The 16,542-nt window shown below is 41.1% G+C and overlaps 2 protein-coding genes across 2 annotated transcripts; one reads left to right on the forward strand and one right to left on the reverse strand.

The window, feature by feature from the left end:
- Positions 1-1,220: 1,220 nt before the first annotated feature.
- LOC138896164 (uncharacterized) lies at positions 1,221-3,099 on the forward strand. Its single transcript, XM_070180949.1, has 4 exons — positions 1,221-1,281; positions 1,352-1,412; positions 2,277-2,394; positions 2,500-3,099. Exons 1-4 carry the CDS (start codon positions 1,221-1,223, stop codon positions 3,097-3,099), a joined length of 840 nt encoding a protein of 279 aa, XP_070037050.1.
- Positions 3,100-11,784: 8,685 nt separating this feature from the next.
- On the reverse strand, positions 11,785-13,169 carry LOC104101836 (uncharacterized). The gene is made up of 3 exons (XM_070180950.1): positions 12,969-13,169; positions 12,489-12,848; positions 11,785-12,306 (listed from the first exon to the last, which is right to left on the reverse strand). The coding sequence occupies exons 1-3, from the start codon at positions 13,167-13,169 to the stop codon at positions 11,785-11,787; spliced, it is 1,083 nt and encodes a 360-aa protein (XP_070037051.1).
- Between the last annotated feature and the right edge of the window lie 3,373 nt (positions 13,170-16,542).

Genomic DNA, 16,542 nt, shown 5'->3' on the forward strand with positions numbered 1-16,542 from the left:
ATAGGGTTAAAATCTCCATTTGATGTTTCCAAAGCATTGTTTGCCAAACTATGGTGGAGTTTTAGGACCAGCAAATCATTGTGGTCAAATTGCATGTGGAACAATTACTGTAAGAAGGAGATACCTACTGTGGTGTAATTTAGAGAGGGATCCCATGTTTGGAGGAAAATCTTATAGGCAAGAGAAGCAGTAAAGCATGAAATTCTGTGGGAATTAAATAAGGGTTCCACAAATATGGCATGAAAACTGGACTGGTGTAGGAGCTCTATATCATGTTCTTCCTCTTGAATTCAATATCAATGAGGAACTACAGGAAGTGGCAGAGCTGAGGAATGGAAATGACTGGAATGATCAACTTCTGGACCAAATGTTTCCTGAAGAAATAATTGCCCACATAAGGGATGAAGTGTACTTTGATCAAATTGATTATACATGGGATAAACCTAAGTGGATGCCAACTACATCAGGAAATGTTTTTGAGCGCATGGAGGATTCTGAGACATAGAGAACCAACAAATATGGAATTCAACAATTTGTGGACAAAATGCTTACCTTTCAAAATCTCCTTCTTCATATAGAGATTGTGGAAAAGGAAGATTCCTACTGATGATCTATGGAGAAGAAATGGATATATTATTGTCTCAAAGTGTTGGTGTTGCTTGCCACCACATGAAGACTCATTTTAACATCTATTCCTAAGGAATGAAACTACAGACAGGGTGTGAAAAGATTTCTTTCACCCAGCAGGGATAATAATAAATATGGTGCAGGTGCATCAGGTGATAAGAGCATAGATCCATTCTTCTTTTTGGAGAATAGTGATTCTCCTCTGATTCTTCTCGAGCAAAATTGAGAGGTATCTTTTCACCCTCGATCACCTTATGTGCCTTTATATTCCCCGACTCTATCGAGCAGGGCTAATCAAGCTTGCTCGCCGAGCCACCAAAGCCCCGTCCTCGAGCATAGACGAGACTCGTTACCGAGGTTGAATGGGCCGATTTGTTCGAATCAAAACTTCGGACCTGATCCCCCTGTTGACAAGCCGTTTCCTGAGAAATGGAATATGAATCTTGAGTAGTATTCCCTTTGAACGTTTAATTTTGTGGCTCTACTTTCCATTTTCTTTATCTACTCTTTCTATGTTTGTTACAACTTTGGCCCAGATGCCCGAACCATTTCCGGAACTTAAACAATGGTTTGAAGGTCTGGTGATGCAGAGAATGTACTTCGAGCGTGCTTGGATGGAATTATCAAAGGGTCGATGGGAGTCCCGCAGTCATGGTAAGTTTCTTCTTTAGAACAGTTATCGTTTGATCTTCTTCTCTTGCTTACTCCCTTTTTTCCTTTGTAGGTCTTGGGAAGGCTGTTGCCATAAGGCCCCCATCTGGTGAAGAAGAAGTCACTGCTCTAAGGTAGGTTAGAGAGAAGAAGAGAAAAGGGGCTCCGAGTTCCCCGGTATTGGAAAATAAAAAACCGACGAAGAAATATTGCAAGCCCAAGCGGGGCTCCGGTATTATGACTTCGGATTTGATCCGCTAATTAAAGGGTGAGCCTGAAGAAGGAGAAGAGGAACTAGCCTGTGTGCAGGCTAATGTTATGATACAAAAATCCTCGGAATCGGCGGAGGTTGATAAGGGAGCTCTGGCCATAATTCCTGAACAAGGAAACGTTGAGGCCATTCTGTCCCGAGCTGAGATGGTCGAAGGAGAGACCAGGGGCTAGGCTTCTCGTACAATAGAAGATATCTTGAGGGACGCACTTGGGATAGTCGATATTACTGGATCCCTCCAGATTTCGGATGCTATGATATGTGAGGCCAACATGTTGGAAAGTCAATCTTACGAGGGTATTCAGAGGTCGACTGATATCCATGGTTTTTTGGATGGGCTCGAGTCCACTGCCTTGGAGGATATTATCGGGTTTGGTGGATTATCGGTACTGAATAAAGCATCATGGTTGGGGCGCTATCATGTCTTCATCGAGCCCAAAACCGGTGGACCGATTCCCGGCCCCGAGTGTTAATCCCGTCGTAGGCGGAAAATAGTGCCTTCCGTTTCGGAGGATGCCCGAGTTTTCTCTCTCCCCGTGGGGATATCTAGTTACCTTAGATCCTTGGTGAACGAAGAGGATCAAGCCGTGATGAACGCGGTAAGATCCTCTTGCCTTTTCTACAAGGCCCAACATGCTCTGAATCGGGTAACTTTCGAGGGTATCCCTACTGTCTCGTTTATACTTAGAGTTGTAGATAATTCTAACATCTTCTTCCTTGTTTGTAGGTTTCGGTGTTGCGAGGCTTTCCTCCGAATCCAGGAGGAGCATGAGGCTGAGGTTCTGAACCTCGTTGAGAAGAGTGACACATACAAGCTTCTTAGTGAGAAGCTTCAGGCAGATTTGGTAACCACTCGGGATAAACATGCCAAAATTATTGAGCAGGTATTTTGACTACTTTGTGATAGTGAAGATGAATTAGAGATAACTACTAATGATTCGATTTTGCAGGCCCGAAAGAGGTTCGAACAAATCGGACAACTCCAAACGCAGGTCAATACGATACAGGTTAAGGCGGAAGAATTCAAAAAGAACATGGACATTCTAGCCTCGAAAGAGAAGATCATCCAAGCTCAACTGGAGTCGGCCGAGACCCAGCTCCAAGCTATGAAAGAGAAAGCCTCGGTGCAGGTCGAGAAGATCAAGGAGCTTCAGCGTTGGTTGGATTTGGCCGTTTCTGATAAGGCAAACTTGGCCGATGAACTCGAAGGGGCCAGATCCGAGGTGGCCGTAGCCAGATCTGAGGTGTGCGAGGCCAACAAAAGAGCTGATGCTAAAGTGGCCCAGTTTAGGATCGATCTCGAAGTCAACCAGGTAAAGGCCAAGGGCATGGTCGAACATGCAAAATGGCATTCTCGAAAGGAAGCCCTCGAATGGGTTCAGGCCCAGGGCTTCAATATCATGGTTGAGATCGAAAAGGATAGATTAGAGGAAGCCATGGCCCAGAATCTAGCCTTCCTTAAGGAAGACTCCGAGAGTTCGAGTGAATCCGAAGGCAGAGAAGATTCAGAGGATAGAGATGCAACCCCCGATGAAGACCAAGCCTCTTAGGACTTTGTTTTTCTTTTTTCTTTTTTTTGAGGCCGTTTTTTGGCCGTTGTAAATTTAGGCCAATTTGGCCTTTGTAAAAACACTATTGTATATAAATGTAAGGCTTTTCTTACCCTTTAGGCTTTAGTAATTTTCCTTTGCTTTTTTGTATTTACAAAGGTTAAAAATGCCTTAGCATAAAATAAGGTTGTGTTCGAGCGTTCGAACAAACCTTGCCTTTATTTCCTTTCTGGGTTTAGGCATTATTGGGGTCCGATGTTATCAAAGTTTTTCCCGGAAAACATCTTAAGTCTAAGATTTTGCCGAGGGTAGCGTTTTAGAACTGGTTGTGAAAGAAATGTTTATTATTTATTATTGCTCGCTTTTTGAAGGCCTATTTTTGTTATGGATTTTGGAAGTCTCTGAGCCGTGTTAAATTGGCCGTAGCCTTTTAGTTTGGGAGCTACCCATTGGGCTTGTTTTCCCGTTTTATCTGGGCTTGCCAGAGATAATAGTTCCCGAGCAGGGTGGCAGTGACTTTAGAAATTAGGGAGTTGCCTATTAGGTCTTTTGCTCTCGAGGCCCGATGACTTGGGCTGTTTGAGTGGGATGGTAGTCCCCGAGTGAGGGAGATATCATTCGTATTCTGGTTAAGTATTTCCCTTGGGCTTGTTTATATTCAGAAGTACAAAAATTTAAGTTTTTAAGCATAAGATATTTGTAAGGAACATATTTCTCTTTATTCTCGATTGAAACAGGGTTAGAGCAATCTTTGTAAGGAACATACTACTCTTTATTCTCGATCCAAACAGGGTTCGAGCAATCTATACGAGCACGGTTCGATTTGACTGTTTGACCCTTACAATAAATCCTATCTATCGAGATCTCTTTTTTATGAAGTAGTTTTCTTTCAAGAGTTGATATTCGCATATCCGAGGGTAGCCCTCTCAGTATTCGAGGTTGGTTGTAAAGGAACCTCGGATAATGTCAATATCGAATGGATCTCCGATGCCGATTCATAATTGGGCTTGATACTAAGTTAGCACGATTAATCGTTGCCTCGCTAAAAGCCTCACCGCAAAAATCCATTTGGGACAAAACTCGTTCTGAGGAAAAAAGAGTGCAACACGTGCTTTCAGACCTAAAGATTTTGTGTCGTTCGCTAAAAAATCCATCATCGTTTCTTGTCGACCACCTACATGTGTTAATCTAAAAATAGAAAAGGAATGAAAAAAAAAAGCGTACCTTAGTAGTAGTACCATTTTAGGCGAGATATATTCCAATGGATTGGTAATTGTTCCCCATTCATTGTTCCGAGCTTGTAAGACCATTTTTGGTGACCTCGAGAATTTGGTACGGTCCTTCCTAATTCGGACTCAATTTTTCTTCATTAGAATTTCGGGTGTTGAGGGTGACTTTTCTTAGCACTAAGTCCCCGACATTAAAATATCTAAGATTAGTTCTCTTATTGTAGTATCTCTCGATTCGTTGCTTTCGGGCAGCTAATCGGATGAGGACGGTTTCACGCCTTTCGTCCAATAGGTCTAGGCTCGTATTCAAGGCATCTTTATTTGATTCCTATTGTTGCATATCGGAACCGGATAATCGGCTCTCCGACTTCGACCGGTATTAGAGCATCGCCGCCATAAACTAATGAGAATATGGTAGCCCTAGTACTAGATTTCGAGGTTGTGCGATGTGCCCCAAGAACTTCGAGTAGAATTTCCTTCCACTTTCCTTCTGCGTCGGTTAACCTCTTCTTAAGATTTTGGATGATGGTTTTGTTAGTTGATTTGGCTTGCTCGTTCCAGCTAGGATGATAAGGTGTTGATAGGATTCTTTTGATCTTATGATCTTCGAGGAATTTGGTCACTTTGTTGCCGATGAATTGTTTCCCGTTATCACACACAATTTCGGATGGCATCCCGAATCGACATATGATGTGATCCCAAATGAAGTTGATGACTTCCTTATCCCTAAATTTCTCGAAAGCCTGCGCTTCAACCCACTTAGAAAAATAGTCAGTCATAAATAAAATAAATTAAGCTTTACCTGGTGCCAATGAAAGGGGGTTGACGATGTCCATTCCCCACTTCATGATTGGCTATGGTGACAAGACCGAATGGAGCAGTTCCCCGAGTTGGTGAATCATTGGTGCATGCGTTTTACATTCGTCACATTTTCGAACAAACTCTTTCGTATCTTTTTCCATGACGATCCAGTAATATCCAGCTCTGGTTACCTTTTGAACCAATGGTTCAACACCTAAGTCATTTCCGCAAGTGCCTTCATGAACTTCCCTTAGAACGTACTCGGTTTCTCCTGTTGTCAGACATATCGCTAATGGACCATTAAAAATTCTTCTAAACAAGGTACCATCTTCGGTCAAAGTGAATCATGATGCCTTCGTGCGTAGGGCCCTAGATTCTTTCGGATTCGAGGGAAGCTTTCCGGTCTTCAAATACTCTATGTACGTATTTCTCCAATCCCAGGTCAAGCTTTTGGAATTTTTTTGGGCGTGACCTTCTTCGACTACTGATCTCATGAGCTGAACGACGACCCCTGAATCAAGCTCGTTGTCCTACTTTGATGACCCTAAGTTTGCGAGGGCATTGACCTCACTATTCTGATCTCGAGGCACATGTTGCAAAGTCCACTCCTTAAATCCGTGCAAAGTTACTTGTAACTTATCTAGGTATCTTTGCATTCGGTCTTCTCTAACTTCGAAGGTTCCGTTAACCTGATTAACTACGAGGAGTGAGTCACATTTGGCCTCGATCACCTCTGCTCCCAAGCCTTTTCCTAGTTCGATACCTGTAATCATGGCCTCATATTCGACCTCATTGTTAGTCAATTTTATAGTTCTAATAGATTGTCTAATCACGTTGCATGTGGGTGGTTTTACTACGATACCGAGACCAGACCCTTTCGCGTTCGAAGAATTATCCGTGAAGAGGGTCTAGATTCCTGAGGACGTACCCGAATTTATCTATAGTTCTCTTTCGACCTCGTTTACTAAGACGGTGTGAAGTCAGCTACGAAGTGTTCGAAAATTTGAGACTTAATTGATGTTCGAGGTCGATATTCGATGTCATACCCGCTAATTTCTATGGCCCATTTGGCCAACCGTCCCGAAAGCTCGGGTTTATGCAAAATATTTTGAAGTGGATAAGTTGTTACAACACATATGGGGTGAAATTGAAAGTATGGTTTTGGTTTCCTAGAGGCGCTTATCAAAGTGAGTGCCAACATTTCTAGGTAGGGATATCTAGTTTTGGCCACACCTAAGGTCTGGCTGACATAATAAATGGGAAATTGCGTACCTCATTCTTCCCAGACTAGGACTCCACTTACCGCTACCTCTGATACTACCAAATATACGTAAATCTGTTCGTCTACCCTTGGTGTGTGAAGTAGCGGCGGGCTCGATAAGTGCCGTTTAACTTTTCCAAGGTGTGTTGGCATTCCGAGGTCCATGTGAAATTATTTTTATTCTTTAGCAACGAGAAATATTGGTGGCCTTTATCAGAGGACTTTGAGATGAATCGCCCTAGGGCGGCCATGCGCCAGGTTAACCTCTGCACGACCTTTACGATGTCTACCATTGTGATGCCATCGATATCTTTGATTTTATCGGGATTAATCTCGATTCCTCGGATAGATACCATGAACCAGAGAAATTTTCCTGACCCGACCCTGAATGCATATTTTTCCGGGTTTAGCTTCATGTTGTACTTCTTTAATATACTGAGAGTTTCCTGCAAGTTCTTTAAATGGTCCTCTGCTTGCAGGGACTTAACTAGCATGTCATCAATGTAAACGTTTATTTGTTCTTCGAACATCCGATTTACTAGCCGTTGATAAGTAGCACCAGCATTTTTAATCCAAATGGAATTACATTGTAGCAGTATGTACCATACTTGGTGATGAACGAGGTCTTTTCTTGATCATCTGGGTTCATTTGTATTTGATTGTACCCGGAATAGGCATCGAAAAAACTGAGGATATCGTGGCCGGTCATGGCATCGATCATGCGATTGATATTGGGCAAAGGAAAAGAATCCTTGGGGCATGCTTTATTTATATCCTTGTAATCCACATACATTCTAAGTTTGTTTCCTTTTTTAGGGACCACTACTACTACGTTTGCTATCGATTCGGGGTATTTTACTTCACGAATGGACCCTATTTTAAGAAGCTTGGTTACCTCGTCTTTGACGAAAGCATGTTTGACCTCGGAGTGGGGTCTTCTTTTTTGCTTCACCGGATGGAACTTCGGGTTCAAGCTTAGTTTGTGGGTGTTGATATCCTGTGGGATCCCCGTCATGTCAAGATGGGACCAAGCGAAACAATCCATGTTAGCTATAATAAATTGAATAAGCTTTTTCCCGAGCTCGGGATTTAACCCCGTGCCCAGGTATACATTTCATTCGGGCAGATGTTCGATTAGTATGATTTGCTCAAGTTCTTCGACCGTTGATTTGGTAGCGTCGGAATCATCGGGGACTATGAAGGATCGAGGGACCCCATAATCAACATCTTCGTTAGACTCTTGCTTCTCTAGTTGGGTCGAGGCCAATGTTTGTGATTGCTATTTGGTCTCCCATTTTCCCTTCGAATTTGAACCTTTTGTATATGAGAGTGATGACATCGAAATCATTTCATCAACAACAAACATTTCCTTTGCTGTGGGTTGCTCCCCGTAGATTATTTTGATTCCTTATGATGTTGGAAATTTTAGAACATGGTGAAGGGTCGAGGGTACTGCTCTTATGTTGTGGATCCGTGGTCTCCCGAACAAGGCGTTATACCTTATGCCGCCCTCTATCACGTGGAACTTCGTTTCTTGGATGGTACCGGCCACATTTACTAGCAAAGTTATCTCGCCCTTTGTAGTTTCACATGCCATGTTGAATCTGTTTAGTACTAGGGTCGCGGGCACAACCTGGTCTTGTAGACCAAGTTACTCTAGGACCCTCGATCGATCGATGTTGGCCAAATTACCTGGATCAATTAACACATGTTTAACTTTAGTATTATTCATGAGTACAGTTATTACCAGTGCATCGTTATGGGAAAGCATGATTCCTTGTGTGTCCTCGTTGTTGAAGGATAATGTTCATTTCGATATCTAATCCTGAGCCCGAGATCGCTTCTCCCTTGTGATTGACACCTTAGTGCATTTTAACACAGGCCCTTGGGGAGCATCGATCCCCGCAATAATCATATGAATAATGTGTTGCGGTTCTGCTTGCTCGTTTGGTCTATTTAACTATCTATTTTTGAAGTGATACTTGGTCCGATCACTTAAAAACTCCCAAGGGTGCCCTTCATTAAATAACCAAGCTACTTCTTCTCTCAATTACCTACAATCTTCTGTTCTGTGGTTATGGGTGCCATGATACTTGCATACTTGATTGGGATTTCTCTAGCATGGATCGGTCTGTAGATGTCGAGGCCATTTAGTATCTTTGATGCATCCGATAGCCGATACGATGGAGGATGCATCAACATTGAAGTTATACTCTGACAATCGTAGTGCTTCCTTAGGCCCGATATGCCTGTCGAAACCATTCTTTCTCATCAGCCCTCGAGAGCCTTGGCCTCGATCACTTCTCTTTTCACCTCGTACGGGGTTGTGCCCAGGTCCGTTGCCTCTACGATCTCTATTATACGGCTGGTATCGATCCCTATTCAATCTCAGTTCTCGATCGATGTCCCTTTTGGTAACAGATCCAGAAGGAGCCCCCAGCTGGTCGTCTTCGACTCTAATCTTTGATTGATATCGATTATGTATATCGGCCTAGGAAACAACCAGGTACTCAATTAAGTTCTGCTTCAACTGTTGTGAAGCCACCAAGCTTCATTCATTTAGTCCTTGGATGAAAGCTTGAACGGCTCAATCGTCTATGACCGGTGGTTGATCCATTCGTTCCATTTGGAAACGAGATACTAACTCTCTTAGCATCTCGTTCTATTTTTGCTTTACCTTAAAAAGATCCGACTTCCTAGTCTCAACCTTTATGGGTCCGGCGTGTGCTTTTACAAAAGAATCTACAAGTATGGCAAAAGAATCAATAGAGTTAGGTAGTAAATTATGATACCATATCATTGCCCCCTTTGACAGGGTTTCCCCAAATTTCTTTAGTAATACAGATCCGATCTCGTCATCCTTTAAATCATTCCCTTTTAATAGCAGACGTGTAAGAGGTGACATACTCGTTGGGGTCGGTTGTTCCATTATGCTTAGGAATCTCGGGCATGCGGAACTTCTTGGGGATCGGTTTGGGAGATGAGCCCGGGGGAAGGGCTTTTGTACAAACCTTTTGGAATCCAAACCCTTCAATATCGGTGGTGCCCCCGGGATCTATCAACCCTGGAGTTATAAGTTTCCACTTTGTTGCCGTTTGCTTTGATCCTCTTTTCCCCTAACTCTATCCGCTTTGTGAGTTCCTCGAGCATCTTTATAATTTCGGTGTTAGTCCCCGATTCTTGTTCATTTGACCTTACCACAGCTGGCCCCGTTATGCTGGTGACTTCTTGGGGTGGACTGGGATCAACCATGCTCGGTGCATGGGTTTGGCCCTGCAACTTAGCTATCACCACCTGTTGAGCTTGCAGCATTTCGAAGATCATACGCAGGTTGATCCCATCATCTCCAATATTTTGGGCTTTCGAACTGCAGATCGGGTTCCACCACGGATGATGTTATCGGGACCGGAATGTTGGTTCGCTTTGATGGCCACATGCGAATTAACGCCAATCGGATCCACGACCCGAGTTCCAATGGGGTCAGCGGGTGGCCTTTCATCCCCGGCCGTCATGTTGTTATTCTCAGTTTGATGGCCATATTCGTTGTCAATATGTAGGGGCATTAATTGAGAGTTCGTCATTTTTAGCTTGAAATCAAAGATACTTCCAAGAGCAAATGTAAAATAGTGTGTTTTACAGAGATTTGTATCAGATAGCCACTATTATCCTTATCCCCACGGTGGGCGCCAAACTGTTTACCTGAAAAACGGATAACAATTGAATTTATACACGATTCTAAGGATACGTAGTATAATTTGGAACAAATTGAGAAATTTTATAAATGAATAGCAAAATTAACTGTAAAAGAAATGAATGCAAACCGAATGAATTAATTAGTCTAGACTCTCAAGTTTGATCACCCTCAAACTGAATGGAGAGTAACTGATACAAGAACAAAGTGAATAAAAATCAAAATCAGAAGAAAGGCAGTATATTGTTTTATATTCTATGGATCTGAATCTCAATCAATCCCCGCTTACAAATAATCAGACCCCCTTTTATATAGTAGGGAAGTCCTATTCTTAATATAATTTCTAAATACAGTAAGGAATCCCATGATAGATTAATTAATTCGCCTATCCTTGATATGTACCAATATTTCTACCGAGATTCTTGCCCAATTGCGGATATTCCGGTTTTCTATTTTTTGGCTCGATAAGCTCTCCTCAATTTTGGCCGATCTCGATCTTGATCGGTCTCCAACTTTCTCGATCTCGATCGTGACCAGTCTCGATCTTGCTCGATCTCGATCTTGGCCGATCTCGATCTTGATCGGTCTCTGGATCACGAGCTCGGCGACCTAACTTCGCATTATGGCTCGATTCTACACGAGGCCGAACCTTGGTCTATTATGTTCCAATATCTATTTGTCATACGAAGGGAAAACTCGGTTTTGACCGTATACAAACACACTGGATATGAGTGTGGCTTTGCCTCCAAAGGATAATAACTTACCTTTCTGGGAATGTAACTTTGACTTTACCTTCTTAATGAGATCATTATAATAATCTTTTCTCCTCCTTGTGTAAAAGATTGGACACCCTAGGTAAGTGAAAGGGAACTTACCTCTCTAAAAGCCAGTTATCAGATTAACAATATTAAACAATTCTCCTGCCACCTTAGCATGGATGTAATATGAACTTTTTGATTTGTTTATCAACTGGCCAGATGTTTGTTCATATTGTGTGAGGACTTCAACCACTTTACCCAAAGAATATGTATCAGCAGAGGCAAAAATAATTATATCAACAGCATATGCCAAGTGGTTTAAGGGATCAGTCTATTTTGACATACCATACCCTATAAACCTCTTGTATTCAAATATCTTGCTCAATGATCTTGACAATACCTCATCAGATAGAATAAACAAGGTTTGATACAATGGATCCCCTGTTTAACCCCTCTTGTGGACTTAAATAATCCAGAAGCTTGACCATTCATTAGAACTGAATACCAATTGTTAGCCAACAAATTCCAAATCATGTTGATAAAGTGTTCAGCAAATCCCATTTTTCTCAGTACATGAAGAAGGTACTTCCACGAAACCCTATCATAAGACTTGGCCATGTCAAGTTTTATCACAACATTAGCAGGCTTCCCTCTCAATTGTATGCCAGTGATAATTTCCTATGTGAGCAAAATATTTTCAAATATACTCCTTCCCTTCACAAATCCAGATTGGTTAGAGGATATCAAAGTAGGAAGGATGTTTTCCAGCCTATCATGTAACACCCTAAAGATCACTTTATTGATGAAGTTACTTAGACTTATAGGCCTTAAATCTGAAAAAGTTTGTTTTTGAGGTTTCTTAGGCAGCATCACAAGGTTAGTGTGAGTGATTGATTTTGACAATGATATACCTCCATAAAACTCCAGCAGCAGCTTGAAGATGTCCTACCCTACAATGTCCCAACATTGTTGATAAAACAATCCAGTAAAACCATCAGGGCCACTGGCACTGTCTCCACTTAATGCAAAATCTGCACCCTTGACTTCTTCGATTGTAGGAAATTTACAAAGCTCCAAGTTTTGATCCATAGTCACCATATTGTTCACATTATTAAGTAATTCAAAGCTTGTAGGATCCCCTTCATGTGTGAAATATTTTTTGAAAATATCTACTACAGCATCAGCCATAAGAACTTGAGACTCCAACCAACCACCATCTCCATTATGGATTCTTTTGAGCTGCAATTTCTGCCTCTTGCCATTCACATGGTTGTGAAAAAAACTTGTGTTCCTATCACCTTCAGCAAACCAGTTCATACTTTCTTTTTGCTTCCAATACTGCTCCCCAATGCTAATATACTTCGTCAATTCATCTTGTGCCTTTTGGAGGACAATCCTATTCTCAATGGTTGGATCGTCTTCAAATAACATCTCCTTCACTCTGACAATATCCTCTCTAATATCTATCTGTTAGAAAATGTCTCCTTATGCGAGCTTACTCCATTGAGATAGGGCAGTTTTCACCCTCTTCAGTTTCTATTTAAACATTAAAAATTATCATCAATGAAGTCTGCCACCCAATTCTGTCTTACCACCTCTTTGAAAGTCTCATGCTTGATCTAGAAGCTAAGGAACTTAAAAGGTTTAACAAACTGCATTTCCTCTTCCCCACAACTCATCAACAATGGGGCATGATCAGAGCATGTCCTAATAAGATGCTCAACTTCAATACTTGGGAAAAGATTCTGAAATGGGAGATTTACAAAGATCCTGTCCAGCCTTTTGAAGATGCATTCAGAATTTGGTTTACCATTCCACCAAGTGAAGGGGATGCCTTTATATCCAAGATCAAACAGTCTACAAGAGTTCACACAAAAGACAAAATCTTCATACTCAGGTAGATATACTGGTAGACCACCTAACTTCTCAGCTTCACTCATTACAAAATTAAAGTCTCCTCCAACTATCCAAGGAAGTTCCATATCACTTGCCAAGTAATACAGGCTATCCTATAATTCAAGTCTTTCTAAGGATAAATATTTAGTATACACAAAAGTCATCATAATGTGTTTGCCAATGTCTTGGTGATACACTCTAGTGGTAACCTATTGTTTAGTGTCTATTAACACCTCCCATTCAATCACAACATCAAACAACAACCAAATTTTACCATTAATATTTGACATAACAGCATCCATACCTAACCTTATTCTGTATCTCTGAATATGTCTACAATTCTGAAATGGTTCCATCAATGCAACAATGAAAAACCCATGTTCTCTTTGCATATTGATCACCCTCTGAAAGGCCTGCTGTGTATTGACAGACATTATGTTCCAAATTAGAGTCTTGATCATCATTTAGTTTGTGAGGCTACCCTTCTAGGCAATATTTTTTAGGTTGAGAGATCTCTTTGTTTTGACCTTGTTTCCTTCCCTTTTTGCCACTCTTATCTCTAGCCCTAGAAGATAAATCAGCTTCCCTTGCTACTGCCTTAAAGTTTCCTGTTGTTGATTCATCATCACATTCTTCTTCAAATTGCTCATGATCATTTATTGTCTATTGAATATCCTTAGGTGTGACATTGTATGTTACAATGTCATGTAACACGTGTATTGGAGACTTCAAAGGAATGTTGAGATGGATTTGCAATGGTTGCCCAGTTCTAGAAGCACAAGCCATGGGACTTAGCTGAATTGCACATGCTTGATGCGGTACCATAGTCTGCTGAGGTTCATCTACATTTGTCTTCTTCATCACAATTTCATTTTAATCTCCAACTCCCATAGATTGCTGCGACATTTTGAATTGCAAATCAAAGATGGATTCCAGACTATGGTTCACTGTAGCTATATGCGCAGAAGTTATTGTTCCATTGGGATCAAGAGGTTTTCCACCAATTGTTTGAATAACTGACATCACTGTATCTTGTAACACCTCTGCATCAACATTACCAATATGTTCCCTAGATAAAATACCCACAGAAACACCTTCAACATTAGATAAAACCTCCCCAGTTTCACTAGGGTTTACTGTTCCATTTCCCTGCATCTTAATAATAGTTGTTGCACTTGTTCCTACAGTCTTTCCTGCTTCTTTTGATGCACCCTGATAAACTCCAGTTGGTACTATAGCTTGTTGTTCATATGAAGCATTATTATCCTCAACCCTAGTTTTTGAACTAGGGTTTACTGTAGCATCACCCTTAGCTAGATCAGCAAGCTTCACCTGCAAATTCACCCTTTGAGGGGTGACATTATCTGCATTACTAGTTCTCATATGCTCCTCTATTAACTCAAATTCGTCACTCCACAAAGCAGACCCATCATTTGTGGCTCCAGTCGAAATAACTTCCCTAAGATCACTTCCCATCGTTTGAGAGGGAATTTCTTGGAAAGAGTAATTGGTTGTCACATTAATAGCATCTGTAGGAGCACCAAATCTCCTTTGCACCCAACCAACAGTTCTTTCCTTTTTGTATCTCCACCCAGTCCCTATAGCACTAGGATTAGGGTTGATTTCCTTAGCCTCACCATTAGTAATCCCGGTTTCTTTAGGACTTGGACCAAATTTCTTTGAGTTTTCCAACTGCTGCTTCTCATTCTCCTTGTTGGACTCATTTATCTTTTGTTACCTCTCTTTCTCCTTTGAATTCCTATCATCCTTGCCACTTGTAATTTGTAACACTAGTGGATCAATTTCCTCAACCTCAAGTGCATCAAATTTGTTATTTGTTGTAACTACGTCAACCTTGTGCTTCCCCTCACCATTGTCAGCTTCTTGCTCCTTTGCTTCCGTAATTATGTAAACCCAATTATCCATTTGGTACCCGTTCTTTCTCCTTTGCATCCATTCTTGCTTGGCAAGATTTGTGATTGTCTTTCCTAGAACTTTACCACTTGTTAGAACTTTGGTGGTAGCAGCTGTAGTACCAACTACCTCCTTAGCCTTCCCTTGATCTTCACCAGCATCATCAAACTTCCTATGTAATTCGGGGTGAATGACCCAACATTATACTTCATTATGCCTTGTTTCTTGCATGTCTTACTGTATTTTGGTAGATAGTCATATTTAATTTTAATCCACTAGTATTCCTCCGGCCCAAATTCATCTTCATCTTCCACTATCTTGATTCTTTGAGGGAATTTAGCAAGCAAATTCACCTCCACTTTAACTTTTGCACAGCTTGGTCTAGTTCCATTTTGTGACGCTAAATCAACATGAAGTGGATTATCAACAGCTCTAGCTAATGAAAAAATGAACTACTTACCAAAAATGTTAGGTGGTAGCTCAAGAAAACTAATCCACGTGATTGCTATTGGGGTCTCTTCATCTGATTCACAAGGCGACAATGACAGGATCTAAGGGACCCAACGTGAATGGATAAGTATAAAAACTTAAGAACCCCTCTATATGGGTAATAATAGATTCTTCAGGCGATGGGACTACCACGTGCTTTTCACCCCAGTTGCATTCATTTTTCTATTTTGTCGAGGATTTTCTCGGTGATTGTACACTGGTACCTCAAGATCAGCTCACATCGGCCTGGTACCAAATAGAATTTTTCGACCTTAAAATCAATGATGGTTGAGCACCCTACCAGAACGAATTCCTCAGGGTGAGGCTCTATCGCATCCTCACCACCGGTGGGTCGTAATGAAGAAGCGCCCTCTTTTTGCAGCACTGTTTTGGAGGTTTTTGCCATTGATGAACAAGGGAAAAGAGAATTAGGGTTGTATGCGGTGTGAAAATTATGAAGCAATGGGATTTTATTAAGAAAATGCAAGAGTAGAGAAGAAGCTTTGAGTGAAAAATTTGAATGAATATGAAAGTTTGAATACTTATAGCTTGGTAATGAAGGTTCAGAACTGGTAGTGGCTGACCTACGACTGACATGCATTTAACACCTTGGTAACTAGACCGATGGAATGTTTGTCACGTACATCATAATCATTCTCGCCGCTGACGTCGTCACCCACCGAGTCGGAGTTTAGAAGTTCATATCATTTCTCGTCATCTTCTTTTTGAGAAACGAGGGGACTATCTGTATACGGTCAAAACTGAGTTTGCCCTTTGTATGACTAATCGAGATTGGAATATGATAGACCAAGGTTCGGCCTCGTGTAGAATCGAGCCATAATGCAAAGTTCGGTCACCGAGCTGGTGATCTAGAGACTGATCGAGATCGGCCAACATCGAGATCGAGCAAGATCGATACCGGTCATAATCTAAATTGGCCAAGATAGAAATCAAGCAAGTTCGAGACCGATCAAGATCGAGATTGGCCAAAATTGAGGAGAGCTTATCGAGCCAAAAAATAAAAAATCAAAATATCAGCAATTGGACGAGAATCTCGGCGGAAATCCTGGTGCATATCAAGGAGGGGTCAATTAATTAATCTATCATGGGATTCCTTACTGTATTTAGAAATTATATTAAGAATAGGACTTTCCTACTATATAAAGGGGGTTTGATTATTTGTAAGTGGGGATTGATTGAGATTCAGATCCATAGAATATAAAGCAATATAATGCCTTTCTTCTAATTTTGATTTTTAATCACTTTGTTCTTATATCAATTACTCTCCATTCAGTTTGTGGGTGATCAAACTTGAGGGCCTAGATTAATTAATTTATTCGATTTGCATTCATTTCTTTTATAATTAATTTCGATATTCATTTATATAATTTCTCAATTTGTACC

This window comes from Nicotiana tomentosiformis, chromosome 7 (genome assembly GCF_000390325.3).
Source record: "Nicotiana tomentosiformis chromosome 7, ASM39032v3, whole genome shotgun sequence".
NCBI classification, from domain to species: Eukaryota; Viridiplantae; Streptophyta; class Magnoliopsida; order Solanales; family Solanaceae; genus Nicotiana; species Nicotiana tomentosiformis.